Consider the following 16,082-nt stretch of genomic DNA (forward strand, 5'->3'; position numbering starts at 1 on the left):
CGGCTGCCCTGTTTGGCCCTCAGCATGTTTGGGGCCGTAGAAACAGATGCTGGCTAAGCAGCCTGGGAGTCCATGTGGGGGTCAAGGCACCCGGTGCCCTCTGCCACCCTGCCCAAAGGGACCCACGGGAATGGAGGCTGCAGGCCAGTCCAGGGCACAGCCTCAAGTGGGATTTCGAGATTCCTCAGAACAGTCAGGGACCTGAGGGACAGTGGGAGGCCACCTCTGGCCTCCTCCCAAAAGGAAGGAGGTAGAAATGGTTAGAGGCAAGAACAGCAGGAAAGAATCCTGTGGAATGTTAGGGAGACCAGACCAGTTTCTTAAGGCCACAGAAGTGTGTAGACGATGAAGCACTGATGGGGCCTCTGTCTCCGTCCCCCAGAATGGTCTCCACACTCCGAGCAGGCCACGCTGCAAGCCCTCCTCCAGGACATCCTCCACACTCTGCCAGCCCTGGCTCGGGCACCAGCTGAGGCCACGCCAGCCCCAGTGCACTGTGGCAGGACCAAGGTGTTCATGACGGACTCCACGGTAAGCTGGTTTGGGATGAGGAGTGGCCAGCCATGTGCTGTCCTTAGCAGGACAGGGTCTGGGCCCTCCTGAGGGCAGGGGGAGGAGAGGCTGAGGACCTCAGTGGATGCCCCTTCTCCCAGCTGGAGCTTCTGGAACGCGGGCGTGCCCAGGTGCTGGAGCAGTGTGCCCGCTGCATTCAGGGTGGCTGGAGGCGACACCGGGGCCGCAAGCAGGAGAGGCAGCGACGGGCCGCCGTGCTCATCCAGGCAGGTAGGAGAGGTGGGGCCCTGGGCCGGCAATCCTTGCTCCTGGCCAGCAGGTGGGCCTAGATGCGGCCACTGTCTGCAGCTGCACACGATCCAGCCCACATGATACCTGTTTCTTTCGAAATGCTGCTGCTAGAGTCCCCACAGACCAAAGGTGACTGTGTCCCAGCCTCAAGAGGTTAACTGCATTGTCTCTGTGGTGCGCTGGGATTCGAATTCCCTGTCCAGTTCACCCAGAGCATCTCCAGTTCAGTGCAGACCAGGCCACACCACAACTAAGAGTGCTTTGTAGGTAGTAGAGGCTCCAAAGTTGCCTTTAATTCCCCTTTCCCAGTCCTAGATAGCTGTTTATGCCACCTTTTTTTCCCTTTATGACAACTCTTACCATTACCTGCGCTCCCAGGCGTGTTGAGTTTAATTAAGAAGGTAAAAACTGAGAAGATCTGATTAAGGAAGCAATGTATGAATCATGACACAGCAGCCTCATTTTGAAAAACAAAAATACTAGAAACCCAAATATCTGACAGCTGCTCTGGTGGCGCTGCAGCCTGGTTACCGAGAGCTCTGACATTTACTCTTTATTTCCTGTTTCTGGACAAACCCCTCAGCTGTTCGTTCCTGGTTGACTCGGAAGCACATCCAGAGGCTGCACGCAGCTGCCACGGTCATCAAACGCGCGTGGCAGGAGTGGAGAGTGAGTACTGACCCGAGAAGTCAGGGTGGGCAATGATGGACCCAGGCTGGCGTGCTGGCCCCGCCACTGCAAAGCGGGCGGCCTCGTGTCCTCATGAATGAAGTGGACACGACACCGCCTACACTGCAGGACGGTTATGACGCGGTAGAGTGGCACAAACAACTTTGGGAATATGCTAAAAACCATGGAACTGTACGCTTTAAAAGCATGAATCTTACGGTATTTCAATTAGATCTCAATAAGGCTATTATTTTCTTTTTAGATTAATTTGTGCTTTTATTTGCCAGTGTAACTACAGTAACCTGCAAACTTTTTTATTCTAAAAAGCACATTTTACATCACAGTCCAACAAACACACACATATATAATGTGTATACATATATAAAAGTGAAACAAAGGTTTTGCCAATAACGTCTACCCTGAGTGTTAATTCTTTTTAAGACTTTTTTTTTTTTAACTAAGGCTGAACTGCACTGACACATCATAATCACCAAAGTCCCTAGTTCATCTTAGGGTTCGCTTTATGAAGTGAATAGTGTTGCACGTTCTATGGGTTTGGACAGAAGTATGATGACATAAAATCATTATAATGTCATACAAAGTATTTTCACCGCTCATAAAAACTTCTGTATTCTATGTATTCATCTCCCCTCCCCCCCAAACTCCTGGCAACCACTGATCTTTTTATTGTCTCCATTGTTTTGCCTTTTCCAGAATGGCATATAGACGGAATCTATTTTTCTTTTTTCCTTGAAGAGAGGGGTTCAAAGCCTTTATGCCTGTAACACCACACATGGCCCAGCTACACGTGGACCAGACAGGCTCCAGGTGGCAAACACCCCCACTAAATACTGTAGCTTTCCTTCCAGTACTGAGCCCCATCCCACTGGTCCTGCCCAGCAGCCACGTGGAGGTGAACGGGGGATACGTGTTGGGTATATATTCATAGGAAGGCCACAAGTTTTGTGCCCCTTGTCACAATGAACCCTGATTCCTGTCGGGTGTGTTGTAAACAGACGAGCCATTTCTTCAGACCCCCTGCTCTGAGCACACCCCCAAAGGCTGTTATTTTTTTTAAAGCAGCGTATGTAAGGCCTCAGCACAGCTGCCTTGGGTATAAAGTTGTGCCACATCAAACCAGGTGCCCTTCGGTTCACCTTGTTAAGCTGAATTATTAGACAGACACTTGGTTTCTGTTTTGCATTAAGAGAAAGCTATCAAGTGGTGTTCTCTTTTTAAGATCAGAATGGCCTTCCTCGCTTCTAAAGAACTGGATGGTGTGGAAGAACAACACTCGTCTCAAGTCACCTGTTCCCCGAGCTCCTTTCCACTGCCCCAGGCACAGACCAGGCTCCTGGGGGCAGTAACCCGCTTCTGGCCCCTGGGACTGGTCCTGGCCAACGCCGCTGTGGGTGCTCGCGGCTTCCGGAGGAAGCTGGTGGTCTTCGCCTGCCTCCCGCTCCCCGTGGGCAGCCCCAGCAGCTACACTGTCCAGACAGCACAAGAACAAGCTGGAGTCACGTCCATCCGAGCGCTGCCTCAGGTGAGCCGTGTGACGGGCTGGCCGTCCCGCCAGGATGGCTCCAGATCCCTCACGCCCCACCGTGGAAGGCAGGGGGCAGAGCCCAGGGGTCACAGCAGGAGCAGGACTGGGGCTGCGAGAAGAGCCTCCTGACCCTGCTGGGGAAACCAGAAGCCTGCACGTCCCAACCGGCTGCAGGTTGGATTGTTTGCATCGTTACGACGAGTTTTCCAGAGCCCTTTCACTTTTTAAAAGCTGCCTCTAAGTGTTCTAGCGTCTCCTCTGAATCGCCTTTAAATTAGCCCAACTTCCAAAAAATTGTGGTCGTGATGACAGCAGCTTTCTTCCCTCCAATGGCGCTGGATTTGGCACCATGTTCTCCCCAAGTTGTAGTCTTTGGTTTACCCTATTCCAGCCGAGGAAATGACAAGCACGTGAGTCAGTGCTGCAAGAATTTATATTATGAGCTGCCAGGGAAAGAGCCAGCCAGCACAGAAAAGGGCTAATACCAACCTTTTACAACCATTAGGTGACACTGACAAGGCAGAAGGAAGGAAACACTGAATTTCCTGCCAGAGGAATTCCTACAGGACATAATCTAGATAAAATCTCCATGACAACACACAGGCCAGCCAGAGTGTAAACAGAAGTGCAGTTCTTTGATCTTCCAGCTTTAAGCAGGCATAAGAATGTGACAGGCCATACTCCTAGTAGGGGGGAGCTCCCTCCTAGTGTTTCCTCATCTGTCTTGCATTGAATGGATGTGAAATTTTATATTTTAATACCGTTTTGGACTTTGCCACTGTTTTAGAATAAGGCGAAAACAACAACATTGACTAACTCAATCCTGCTACTGCTGTGACTCTCACTTGGGTACTTACATGTCCCCGCCTCCCTGAATTTCTAGCGTTCACTCTGTGAGGCACCTTTGGCCCTGGCACTCCTGGGAGCTGGGGTTAAGCTGCATCTCTTTCCCCAGGGTTCGATAAAGTTTCACTGCAGAAAGTCTCCACTGCGCTATGCTGACATCTGCCCTGAACCTTCGCCCGACACTGTTACTGGCTTTAATCAGATCCTGCTGGAAAGACACAGGCTGGGCCACGTGTGATCTCTCCTCACGTTCCATCCTCACCTGGCCGGGCCCTCCCTGGTGCCTTTGTTTCTCCAAGGCCTTTTCCTGCCAGCTGCCTTGCCAAAGACATCTAATCAACACACAGCTGCCAAACAACTCCCACAGCGACTCGGAGCACACGTCGGGGAGCCACGGCTCCAGCCTGCAGGCCAGGCCGGGGCGGCAGCTGCACCAGTGGCCCGGGGCACCGATCTACGCCTCCAGCCCTGATGGGTGTCAGGGCTGGTAGCTACCAAACCTGGATTAAGAAACTTCAGGGCCTTCACAGACCCCACTCGGTGGTGCTGGACAGCAGGCACCCCGCTCCTCCAACCCCACAGGCAAAGTCAGCTTGAAATGAGCTCTAAAATTTTGGCTGGCAGAAATTTTGCCTTTAGTTCCTTTAAAAGGAACAAAGCCTTACCATTTAAATATTTGTTGTTTAATGTAATTTCAAGCAACTAGATTATAAATCAAGAATTTGAGCAATGCAATGCACCACAGAACCACCACACTTTAATTTTATTTTGAAACACTGAGCAAGTTTTAACTCAAATGGGTGTGAAAGCCATATCATTTATGTCTTAATTGTACCGAAAATAAAACATTTAAAAGCAACCATCTGAATGTCAAGTTCTCTCTCCATAAAGGGTTTGCCACCTGGAGTACCTCCGTCCACCTGCGCCCCAGCCTGCGGCAATGGACGTAAGATGTGCAGGACCTACCCGACGTCAGCCGCGCAATGTCCTGGAAAGCGCCGCCCCTGCTTAGGGCCCCACGCGAGCTGGCCTCCTGGGAGCAGCAGGCAGCACAATAATCCACCTTAAGAATCCTCGTTCGGGGATGGTTCCACGATCCTTAAACAGCAGTCAGCAAACTCCAAAAACAAAGGCTCCTGCATGCAGGCTCGCATGAGCTTTGCCTTGTCGTCTGCCTGATCGAGGTTGACCATCAACTGTCTAAGGTGTGGACTGAGCAGTAAGCTTCTCAGCGCTGCAGACTCCCCTTAAAAATGCACAGGGAAAGAGAGCCAAGCTGAGTTCAAGTGGGAATAGGCAGAGATAGCTGAAAGCCAAATGTTTCAAATGTAATAAATACCAAGGATGTGGCATCCCCTTACCCTTTAAACCCGCAAATTAACCCAGCACTTCACATAAGGTGAGATCAGCGTATCAGATGATTTCCAAGTTAAACGCTATCAGATTCTTATTCTTTATATCTCTGTAAATATTTTAATTTTTTCTTAGCTGAAATGGCATTATTTTACCAGCACAAATACAAAGAATAGCAGCATGTTGGCATGTTTTCTCTCTATAAGCATTAAGGTTCTCAGCGACAAGGACAGTTACACCAAATCTCTGAATGATGTTTAAGTCTGCGCTTGATCCAGCATAAAGCAGGATGAATAGCAGTGAACTGACACTAACGTGGATGGTGCTTTACAGTTTACAAAATCATTCACACCTATACCCAGCTCAGCTCCTACCTCAGTCTAACTAATCACTCCCATGGGACTGGGTACAAAGCACCACCTCTGTGAAATGGGGAAAATGAAAATAACGCCACTTTTAGGAATTACACTGGCCAGTTAATTATACACATAACAGAAATGCAGTCCTACAAAAATGCTGGGCATTATTTAACACGGCGTCCCTCTGAAAAATCAAATCCTGGGATGACCCAGTCTGCATGAATGACTGGACTGTAAAGCGAGCACTGGGAACGGGAACAAACGGAGGCCCCTGATTGGTGTGAGAGAGACAAACTACCACAAAACGTGGGGGGTGGTCTATTACAGGGCACCATGGGAAGCTGAAAATGTACCTAATTCTGAGAGTAAGACAAAAGGTCAAGAAAAGTTTAGCTGAGGAAAGGAAATTTGAACCAAGCCTTGAAAGAGGAGCAGAATTGGGCTTCCCTGGTGGTGCAGTGGTAGGGAATCCGCCTGCCAATGCAGGGGACACGGGTTCGAGCCCTGGTCCGGGAAGATCCCACATGCCGCGGAGCAACTAAGCTCGTGCACCACAAATAGCCTGTGCTCTAGAGCCCGCGAACCACAACTACTGAGCCTGCATGCTGCAACTACTGAAGTCCGCACGCCTAGAGCCCATGCTCCCAACAAGAGAAGCCCACGCACTGCAACAAAGAGTAGCCCCTGCTCGCCGCAACTAGAGAAAGCCCGCGCACAGCAACGAAGACCCAATGCAGCCAAAAATAAATAAATAAATAAATTTATTTAAAAAAAAGAGGAGCAGAATTTTTGCCAACCCACAAAGTCAGTAGGATTCCAGGCCAGAGGAAGGCCTTATAGGCAGGCTGGGAGGTGTAGAAGCCCTGTGTGCCTACAGAATCACGTGGCTGGAGGAAGGGCTCTGCCTGCCATACTAAAGCGTTTAATAGCTTTACAAAATCACATTCTGGACTTCCCTGGTGGCGCAGTGGTTAAGAATCCACCTGATAATGCAGGGGACAGGGGTTTGAGCCCTGGTCTGGGAAGATCCCACGTGCTGCGGAGCAACTAAGCCCATGCGCCATAACTACTGAGCCTGCGCTCTAGAACCTGGGAGCCACAACTACTGAGCCCGCGTGCCACAACTGCTGAAGCCCGCGTGCCTAGAGCCTGTGCTCAGCAACAAGAGAAGCCACCACAATGAGAAGCCCGCGCACCACAACGAAGAGTAGCCCCCGCTCGCCACAACTAGAGAAAGCCTGTGCGCAGCAACGAAGACCCAATGCAACCAAAAATAAATAAATGAATAAATTTATTTTAAAAAATCATTCTGTACAATCCAGTGTATCTCAATGGTTGACAAATAAGTAAACAAGCACAGCACAGACTTACCTAAATTCTTTAAATTCTGCAAAGAAACTCTGTCCTCTTCCTCATCACTACTGAGAAAATCAGCTACAGAGTCGTCATCATCATCTGAGAAATATAACACAATCAACTGCTTATGACTGAAAAGGAAACCTAGGTGCCAGGTTTTAGTAACTCCTCCAATGGATAAAAAATATATGTGCACACACACGACAGGAACAGAGATATGCAAGTGGGTACAGAGAAAAGTAACCTCTTCTCTGGAATTTGTGACTAAACCAACACTCCTTTTAGGAAAGCAAAGAACTGGTGACTAACAAATGCATCCTAGTGTTCACACGCTTACTCTGTGTTTCCCTGTGGTCTGTGGGCTTTAGGGCCTTATTTTCCAGTTCTTGCCACCCCATCTCCCCTCACCATGGCACCTCCAGCCCTGTCATGGCCAAAAAATTAGGTGCTCTGTAAAAACCCACTGACATGATTCCCCTGTGTTTTCAGCATGGGCAGAAATTTCTGAACCCAACAACAGTTTCTCAAAGGGCAGAAATGGGCCATCCCCTGGCTGTGAATGTTCAATGCCTCTTTGGTGGTGCTGGGAGGGGCTGCTTCCAGAGCCTGGCATGGTGCATCACCCGCAGGAGGCATTAAAGAAAGGCTAGATGGATGGAGAGGATGACAGCTCACTCCCGCTGTGAGCTGTGAGGGCCCCAGCAGCAGCGAGACCAAAGGCAGCACCCCGCCTAGGCCCAGCTCAGGTGAACCTACAGCCCCAGCCAGGCCCAGGGAGGGGGACCCGAAGCCGTGACTGGAGGAGGCTCCCGCCAGCAGTGTCCACCACTCACCCCCAAACCATGGCGATGGCCTTTTTCCCCCTCTGCCTCCTGCCCCCATCTTTCTTCTCCTGAACCGTCAGGCTGCTCTGTAACATCACCTGTGATGACGTGTGCCCCCAGCCCCAGTGCTCAGGGCTGAGGAAGCTGCTGCTCCCTAATGAACTTGACTCCTGGCCCCAGCCCAGTCTCCTCTCCTCTCTCCTTTCAACATATTCTATTTGAAACCCTTCTTTAGGTTTGTTTGTTTGGAGTCAACCAACCCACCTGTGTTTTCCACAGGCTTTTTAGTTTTTGCAGTAAGATGCGATCTTCTTTCTTTCTCGACAGGACGAGTTTCAGGGTTGCACTGCTCTGAAAAAGACACAAATCTCAGGTGCACATCGCCTCCACTTGAGTGACAAGGCTGCACACGCCACCACCAAGCCAGCCTCTAGGGGGAAGCATATGTATGGGGTAAGGGACGTAGGTGGGGGTGGGGATGAAGGAGAGGAAGTGAGAGATCCAATCAAGGGCCAGTAAAAGCCTGAGCCCGGCAGAAGGGCTAAGGAAGCAGGCCTCGTGCACCCCCTAGGGCCTGTCTCCAACCTCCCTGCCTGGCCGAATCGCACAGGGCTTTCACCACGATTCAGTAGCACACTGACTTCAATCAGCATCAAACTGTGTTCTCAGCAGTTTCCGAAACCAAATTTGCATGTACCACATGCCGCTGGGAACACACAGATGAAAGCCATCAGGCCCTTGGAGGGGTTTAGTCGCACAGATGACAGAGATATGGACAAGATAAGGAGAGTCTGATCCGAGTCACCTGAGAGGGCGGGGAGATGAGAGGGGAAGGTGCTGCCAGGTGGAAAGAGCATGTGGGGCAGAGGGAAAGGTCCATGGCTGGACCGGACCCTTGAAAGAGTAGGCAGATGCAAGGAGATGGTGATGAGCAACTGGCAGCTGATGGGCGGGGCAGGCCGGGCATGTGGCCGGGGCACAAGAGGAGGAAGCCGAGCAAAAGAATGCCACACACAGGTCTGTCTGTCTTCCCCAGACCAGTGTCTCTCAGAGAGGGCGCTACTGTATTCAGGTTGGAAAGATCTTTAATGGTGTGGGATAACCTCACACACCCCAGGCTGTTTTTGTGAGTCAACACCAGTTACCAGAAGTACCACCATCGCCTCCGCTACTGTGAGAACAAAAACACTGTGACCACGTGTCTCTAGGGAGAGCAATACCCAGGTTAAGAACCACTGCCAGAAGACCTAAATAGACAGTGCTCCAAAGAAGACATACAGATGGCCAACAGGCACACGACAAGATGCTCAACATCGATAATTATTAGAGAAATGCAAATCAAAACCACAACAAAGTATCACCTCTCACTGGTCAGAATCACAGGCTATCATCAAAAAGTCTACAAATAACAAATGCTGTAGAGGGTGTGGAGAAAAGGGAATCCTTCTACACTGTTGGTAGGAATGTAAGTTGGTGCAGTCACTATGGAAAACACTATGGAGGTTCCTCAGAAAAGTAAAAATAGAATTACCATATGATCCAGCAATCCCACTCCTGGGCATATATCCAGAGAAAACTATAATTCAAAAAGATACACGCACCCCTATGTTCACAGCAGCACTATTCACAATAGCCAAGACATGGAAACAACCTAAATGTCCATCGACAGATGAATGGATAAAGAAGATGTGGTATATATACACAATGGAATACTACTCAGCCATTAAAAAGAATGAAATTATGCCATTTGCAGCAACATGGATGCAACCAGAGATTATCATACTAAGTGAAGTAAGTCAGAAAGACAAATACCATATGATACCACTTATATGTGGAATCTAAAATATGGCACAAATGAACCTATCTGCAAAACAGAAACAGACTCACGGACACAGAGAACAGACTTGCGGTTGCCAAGGAGGAGGGGGTTGGGGGAAGGATGGAGTGGGAGGTTGGGGTTAGCAGATGTAAGCTTTTATATATAGAACGGATAAACAACAAGGTTCTACTGCATAGCACAGAGAATTATATTCAATATCCTGTGATAAACCATAATGGAAAAGAATATAAAGAAAAAAATTTTATATATACATATATATGTGTATAACTGAATCACTTTGCTGTACAGCAGAAGTTAACACATTGTAAATCAACTATACTTCAATAAAAAAAAAAGATAAAGACCACCAGACATTATGCACCTTCTACAGTCATGCCTAAGACCACCTGTAGTTTTGTCAGAGAGACTGACCCTGAGCTCTAATCCAGTCTCTGATCTGTCAATTTGTAAGAAATAGAGGACTGAGGGGTATGCCTAACTGCACCATGAGCTTGCAATCAGCAAAGCCCAGACTGTGGGGAACTGTACAAGTCAAATGGCTTGAATTCTTCAACAGAGAAATTGTTAAGAAAAAAAAACAAAAAAAAAAGGTGGAGGAGGAATTTACAGATTAAAAGAGACTTAAAAGAAATATCAGGGGCTTCCCTGGTGGCGCAGTGGTTAAGAATCTGCCTGCCAATGTACAGGACATGGGTTCGAGCCGTGGTCCAGGAGGATCCCACATGCCACGGAGCAACTAAGCCCGTGCTCCACAACTACTAAGCCTGCGCCCTAGAGCCCATGAGCCACAACTACTGAGCCTGCGTGCTGCAACTACTGAAGCCCGGGCGCCTAGAGCCCGTGCTCCGCAACAAGAGAAGCCACCGCAATGAGAAGCCCGCGCACTGCAACTAAGAGTAGCCCACACTCTCCGCAGCTAGAGAGAGCCCACGTGCAGCAACGAAGACCCAACGCAGCCAAAAATAAATAAATAAAATAAATAAATTAAAAAAAAAAAGAAGAAATATCACATTTTTGGGGAATTCCCTGGTGGTCCAGTGGTTAGGACTCGGCACTTTCACTGCTGCGGCCAGGGTTCAATCCCGATCCCTGGATCTCAGGGAACTGAGATCCTGCAAGCTAAGCAGCATGGCCCAAAACCAACAAAAAAAAGAAAGAAAGAAATATCACCTTTTTTTTTAACGGGCAAGACTAAATGATATGCTTTCAGGACACGTATTTACATAATAAAATTAAAAAAGCAAAGAAGTGATTACTATAAATCTGATGTGAACCGTTTTTTAAAGTCTTTATTGAATATGTTACAATATTGCTTCTGTTTTATGTTTTGGTTTTTTGGCCCCTAGGCATGTGGGATCTTAGCTCCCCGACCAGGGATTGAACCTGCACCCCCTGCATTGGAAGGCGAAGTCTTAACTACTGGACCGCCAGGGAAGTCCCAGGAGAGTGGTTATTTATAGGAAGCGAGGGCACTGGATCGGGACAGGTCATGTGGAGGGGTTCCCGGAGTGGATGGCAAAGTTCTATTTTCTTCATCTGGGTGGTGTTTGCCTTGTAATAAATAATTCAGTAAGCCAAAAAAAAAAAAAAAAAGTCTACAAATAATAAATGCTGGACATGGTGTGGAGAAAAGGGAACCCTCCTACCACTGTTGGTGGGAATGTAAACTGGCACAACCACTATGGTGAACAGTATGGAGGTTCCTTAAAACACTAAAAATAGAGTTGCCATATGATCCAGTAATCCCACTCCTGGACATATATCCAGAGAAAACTCTTAATTCAAAAAGATACATACACCCCAATGTTCATAGCAGCACTATTTACAATAGCCAAGACATGGAAGCAACCTAAATATCCACAGACAGATGAATGGATAAAGAATATGAGGTATATATACACAATGGAATACTACTCGACCAATAAAAAAAGAATGAAATAATGCCATTTGCAGCAACATGGATGGACCGAGAGATTATCGTACTGAGTGAAGTAGGTCAGAGAAAGACAAATATCATGAAACCTCTTATATGTGGAATCTAAAAAAAATGATACAAGTGAATTTATTTACAAAACAGAAACAGACTGACATAGAAAACAAATTTATGGTTACCAAAGGGGAAGGGGTGGGGGAGGAATAAATTAGGAATTTGGGATTAACAGAAACACATATATAAAATAAACAATATAGACCTACTGTATAGCATAGAGAACTATATTATCTTGTAATAACTTATAATGGAAAAAAAATGAAAAAGGAATATATATATATGTATATCACTGAATCACTTTGCTGTACACCTGAAACACTGTAAATCAACTATACTTCACTTAAAAAAAATTAAAAAAAAAAACCTACTGCCAGAGAGACTGGAGTGTTCACCAAGGGAGTGAATTACTCAAATCTGCATTTCAGAAAAACTACCCAGGCAGCTACCAGGTCTCATAGTTAAGAGCTCCAGATTGCCCTAGGGGGTCTTCGTAAGGCCTCACAGGGCTGCAGGACCAGAGGGAAGCGTTCCACACCCAGCTCCCCAACCCTGTTTCAGCAAAGCATTTCTACTTCTTTCCTGTCTATCTTGAGCGGAAAAGTTTCTTTTGAAAATGCTCCAGAGACATTAGGGTTAAGAAAAAAAAGCGGGGGGGTGGGTGGGTGGGTGGGGAGGCGGAGAGGGTGGTGCTTGAAACACACAGCTGTAAATCAGAGACTGGAGGGGATGAAACTAGAGGCAAACCACCAATGAGGAACTTTAATCAAACAGTCACTGAGAGAGAGGTCGTGGGAAAGAGTCCCTAAGGACTAAGAAGAGGCGCGGATTGAAGAGACTTAAAAAATGTAGACTTGACAAAGACCTTGCTCCTTATTGTAAACTGGTCTACCGCCACGTTTCTATCAAGATATTATTTAAAAGAAAGAAAACATCGTTAACCTCAGCCAGCGCAGCAAATGATGCGGAGCTGCGTCAGAACACTAAGAGGAAGGAACAGCTAGGGGAGACTTCTGCGGCAAAACTGGTCGACTATTTTTAAAGAAGAAAAAGAGGTTAGGGGACTTCCCTGGCGGTTCAGTGGTTAAGACTTTGCGCTTCCAATGCAGTGGGCAGGGGTTCCATCCCTGGTCAGGGAACTAGGATCCCACATACCACGCAGCACATGCAAAAAAAAAAAAAAAAAAAAGAGAGAGAGAGAATGGTACGTAGAAGGAAAAGCAGGGCAGAAAAAAGGGTTTTGATTGTCCAAAATGTGGAGAGACATTCGCAGGTAGAGGTATCCGCCCCCACCGCGCCCGGGAGGGGGAGCTCCCACAGGATCAGGCGTTGCAAGGCGGGAGGGAGCAGGGGACGGCGGAGGGACGTGGGGGCTGCCGTGCACGAGGAGGGGGCCTTACCTTTGTGCTCCCGGAAGCAGGTCAACGAGCAGCTGTAAAAGCAAAGCCACAGGCCGCGTCAGCACCGAAGGCCGCGCGAACCCTCTCGCCACCCCGCCATCCGTCCGCTCCCCACAACCCCCGGTACTCACTAGGGCACGCGGCAGGCGGGGCAGCGGTATTTGGGTTTCTCCAAACAGATAACGCAGACAGCGGTGCTGCAATTGAGCGACGCCATGGTCTCGCCCAGCACGCGCTCCCTCCCCAGCGCTCAGGCCTCTCGCCGCAGGTCCCACGTGCACGCCTTTTCTTCCGTTTCCTTAACCAGGACCAATCAGCGCGCAGCACTTATTGGCAGTCAAAAGCAATGGATTGATCCAGCTCATTGTTTCAGGCCTGAGAAGTAGAAAGTCGATGCACTCGATGCGCAACCAGTACCCCCATCAGAGGTTCTCTCTGATTAGGTCACGGCGTCGAAGAACTTGTTATGTAGCCCTGTCCCTGTCCCTGCGCGGCCCTGTGACTTGCAGCAAGTCACTGTCACTCTCCAGCTCTGTTGCCCTGTATGTATGTAAAAAGAGTACGTGGGATTAAATGTCCTTTACCTTCTGGCTTGGACTTTCTCAGTCTTGCACGGGCATTGCGTTCTCCCCGCACATCTCATTTGCTTTTTTTAGCAAATGAGAAGTCCACACACTGGCCGTTAAATCACATGACACACATGTGCCCTTCCCAGCCATCTTTCGCACAGGAAAGGAAGAAGAGGCTTGGCCACTGATAGATGTTTATTGAGCTCCAACTGTGAGCCTCGCACTGCCCAGACGCTGGGCTGGGGACACCCAGGGACTAGCAGGCACGGTCTCTGGGACCTTAAGGCTTAGAGTGAAGGCAGGAGGGAGAATCCCTGGGTGGGATTGATTAGCCAGGGAACAGATGAGTTACCTCTGGCCCAAAGGTGGGGATCCTGGTCCAGAGAGGTGAACTGTGATGGGCCTTGAATGCCACCTCAGGCTTTAGGAATAGACAAAGTCACATTTTATTGGGAGCCCTGCTCCTCCTCAAAGCCCTGAGCATTGTCCAGCCTAACCAGGGTTCCCAGCCCACACGTGTGGGGTGCCCTCTTAGGGCCATAAGTCACCCTCACCCCCAAGAGTCTCCCCTTTGTGTTGGTCCATCAGCCCTCAGGATCTCACTATTATAAAAGCTCCGAACCACTGTCAACAGTCTGTGGGGAAGAATCTGCTACAACCAAAGCAGTCATTCAAGTCTTAGCTCCAACCCCTCTCTGGCTGTGTGACTTGGACAATTGTCTACCCTACATCTATTAGAGTGGATGTTCAGGCCTACTTTCCTGAGCTATTTAAGGCAGAGAGGAGACTGTAGAAAGGTTTGTGATCTGAAGTGCTACAAAAGGTTATTTATGTGATATCTAGCAAGAGTCTGCAACTCTCCTGGAGCCCTGGTCCCTACCCCATGAGCGTGGGCTCCAGGCCCCAAGTCCCTGGAGCCCAGGTTCCTGGACCTCAGGCCCCTCTAAAAGGGTTTCACTGTCAGCCTCAGTGAGCCATGCTGGGGTTGGGCTTGAGTGACTATCCATCACTCCTTTGGCTTTGCCAGACTGTCCTGAGGGCGCTGTCCAGTCCTCAGTGCTGAAGTGGCACCAGCCCCTCCGGTTGCCTACCTGCCCCAGCATGCAGCTGCCCCTGCCTCCAGCCTCCAAACAGAACTCAGGCCAAAATCCAACATTTCCACACTGACCTAATAATCTGCAGCGTTCCTTGTCTTCCTCAACAGTTGTGACCACTGCTGGTTTGACCCAGAAGTATTCCAGAGAGCCCATGCTTAACAGGGAAGGCCAGAGGTCAGTGACTTGTCCAGGCCACATTTGAACCCCATGCCCTGTCTGGCACCAGCACAAATTCTCCTACTAGGTACTTCACCACTGCCCACCCAGACTTTTCCTGTGAGTTGTGTTTGCAGGCTGAGGCCATGGAGAGTCTCCACAATTTTCAGGGGCTCAGCCTGACCCCACCCACACCCATACCATGCTGACTCTCCTACCTTTGGGTCCAGAGATGGTGACTCCAGCAAAAAGAAAATTCCTGGAATTCCTCTCATGCACATTGCATTCAGTAAAAATACCTCTTCCTCTACTCTGGGTGACCTCCAGCTTCCCTGGAAAGACGCACCCTTCCTGCTCCAATATCCAGGAAAGAAGGTGGCTCATCTGATGGTGATGAGGTTGGGGAACACCAAGAAGTGAAGGACGCCGGGTACAGCTCCTCTGGGCAATGGCTAGTTCAGAGAAGAAAGACGGGTATGACTCTGGGCCCAGCAACTAGATGTCCACACTGATGTGGCCTGGCTCTCCCTGGTCCCCCATCACGCCCTCCTAGCGGCTGTCTAAGGCTGCCTCACGCCTTCTCAGCGTCAGCCGAGGAGCAGGGCCAGACCTGGAGAGAGGCGAGGTAATAATCGAGGCAGAACGGTTTCCAGAGCTCCGCTGCTTGGCAGGCGCTGTCCAGCACATTCCAGGCGGGCCGAGCCCGGCGCCAACACCAAAGTCTGGAGACGCGCGTGGAGTCCCAGGCCCGGCACTCAGCACCGCCAGAGGGCGCTCCAGATCGAGATCGGCCCTGGCGTGGCCTGAGCTGGACTGGAGCACCGCTCGCACCGACCTTGCGTGGGAGGCCATACTGTCTCGCCATTCAGGGAAGAGTAAATACAGGCCTGCCTGGCGCCTCGATCATCGCCAAATGGCGGGAGAGAGGGTCGAGAGTGCGGGGCTGAAGCAGGCGACCGGATGGGCAGCAGTGTCTCTTCCATGAAAGTAAGGCCCACGCAAGGCCAGCCGAGGGCTCCAAATGCGCCTGGCTGTCCAGGGGCAGTTCCCGCGGTGCCCATCGCCCCGCGCTTCTCGGCAACCTCTGGGGTGGAGATCCAGCTGGAAGCTGGCCACCCCACATTGGCCTGGTGAAAGCTTAATAGTACTTCGGGAGTTTTCAGGTTACTAACTAGGGTGCACCACTGCCCTGCACCTTCCCTGATGCCATGATGGGGCGGGCACGCGGGCTGCATGTTGCCCTTATCTGAGGCCAGATGTTGATAAGGCTGGGCTC

The 16,082-nt window shown here is 49.7% G+C and overlaps 2 protein-coding genes and 1 non-coding gene across 10 annotated transcripts in view; 1 reads left to right on the top strand and 2 right to left on the bottom strand.

Moving 5' to 3' along the window:
* MYO19 (myosin XIX) overlaps positions 1-4,694 on the top strand; it is a 34,349-nt gene extending 29,655 nt beyond the window's left edge. For 2 of the 8 annotated variants that reach the window (XM_061176415.1, XM_061176420.1), the window contains 5 exons: positions 383-531; positions 654-783; positions 1,388-1,473; positions 2,714-3,016; positions 3,975-4,694. In XM_061176415.1, the coding sequence (XP_061032398.1) occupies positions 383-531; positions 654-783; positions 1,388-1,473; positions 2,714-3,016; positions 3,975-4,103 (797 nt within the window). In that variant the 3' untranslated portion in view covers positions 4,104-4,694. Of the gene's footprint in view, positions 1-382; positions 532-653; positions 784-1,387; positions 1,474-2,713; positions 3,017-3,974 lie in introns of those variants that run through there. The other 6 variants (XM_061176417.1, XM_061176419.1, XR_009698509.1 and 3 more) reach the window with 4 other exon arrangements.
* On the bottom strand, positions 2,400-2,529 carry LOC133081006 (small nucleolar RNA SNORA11). Its single transcript, XR_009698683.1, has one exon. It is a non-coding gene; the product is annotated as a small nucleolar RNA SNORA11 (small nucleolar RNA).
* Positions 4,607-16,082, bottom strand: part of ZNHIT3 (zinc finger HIT-type containing 3) — a 42,991-nt gene continuing 31,515 nt past the window's right edge. Inside the window, exons 2-7 of the mRNA XM_061176427.1 lie at positions 15,025-15,258; positions 13,116-13,359; positions 12,985-13,016; positions 8,022-8,108; positions 6,949-7,032; positions 4,607-5,111 (exon numbers count right to left, since the gene is read on the bottom strand). Coding sequence (XP_061032410.1) covers positions 4,930-5,111; positions 6,949-7,032; positions 8,022-8,108; positions 12,985-13,016; positions 13,116-13,201 — 471 coding nt within the window. The 5' untranslated portion in view covers positions 13,202-13,359; positions 15,025-15,258 and the 3' untranslated portion in view covers positions 4,607-4,929. The remainder of the gene's footprint in view (positions 5,112-6,948; positions 7,033-8,021; positions 8,109-12,984; positions 13,017-13,115; positions 13,360-15,024; positions 15,259-16,082) is intronic.

Source organism: Eubalaena glacialis, chromosome 19 (assembly GCF_028564815.1).
Source record: "Eubalaena glacialis isolate mEubGla1 chromosome 19, mEubGla1.1.hap2.+ XY, whole genome shotgun sequence".
In the NCBI taxonomy this organism is placed as follows: Eukaryota; Metazoa; Chordata; class Mammalia; order Artiodactyla; family Balaenidae; genus Eubalaena; species Eubalaena glacialis.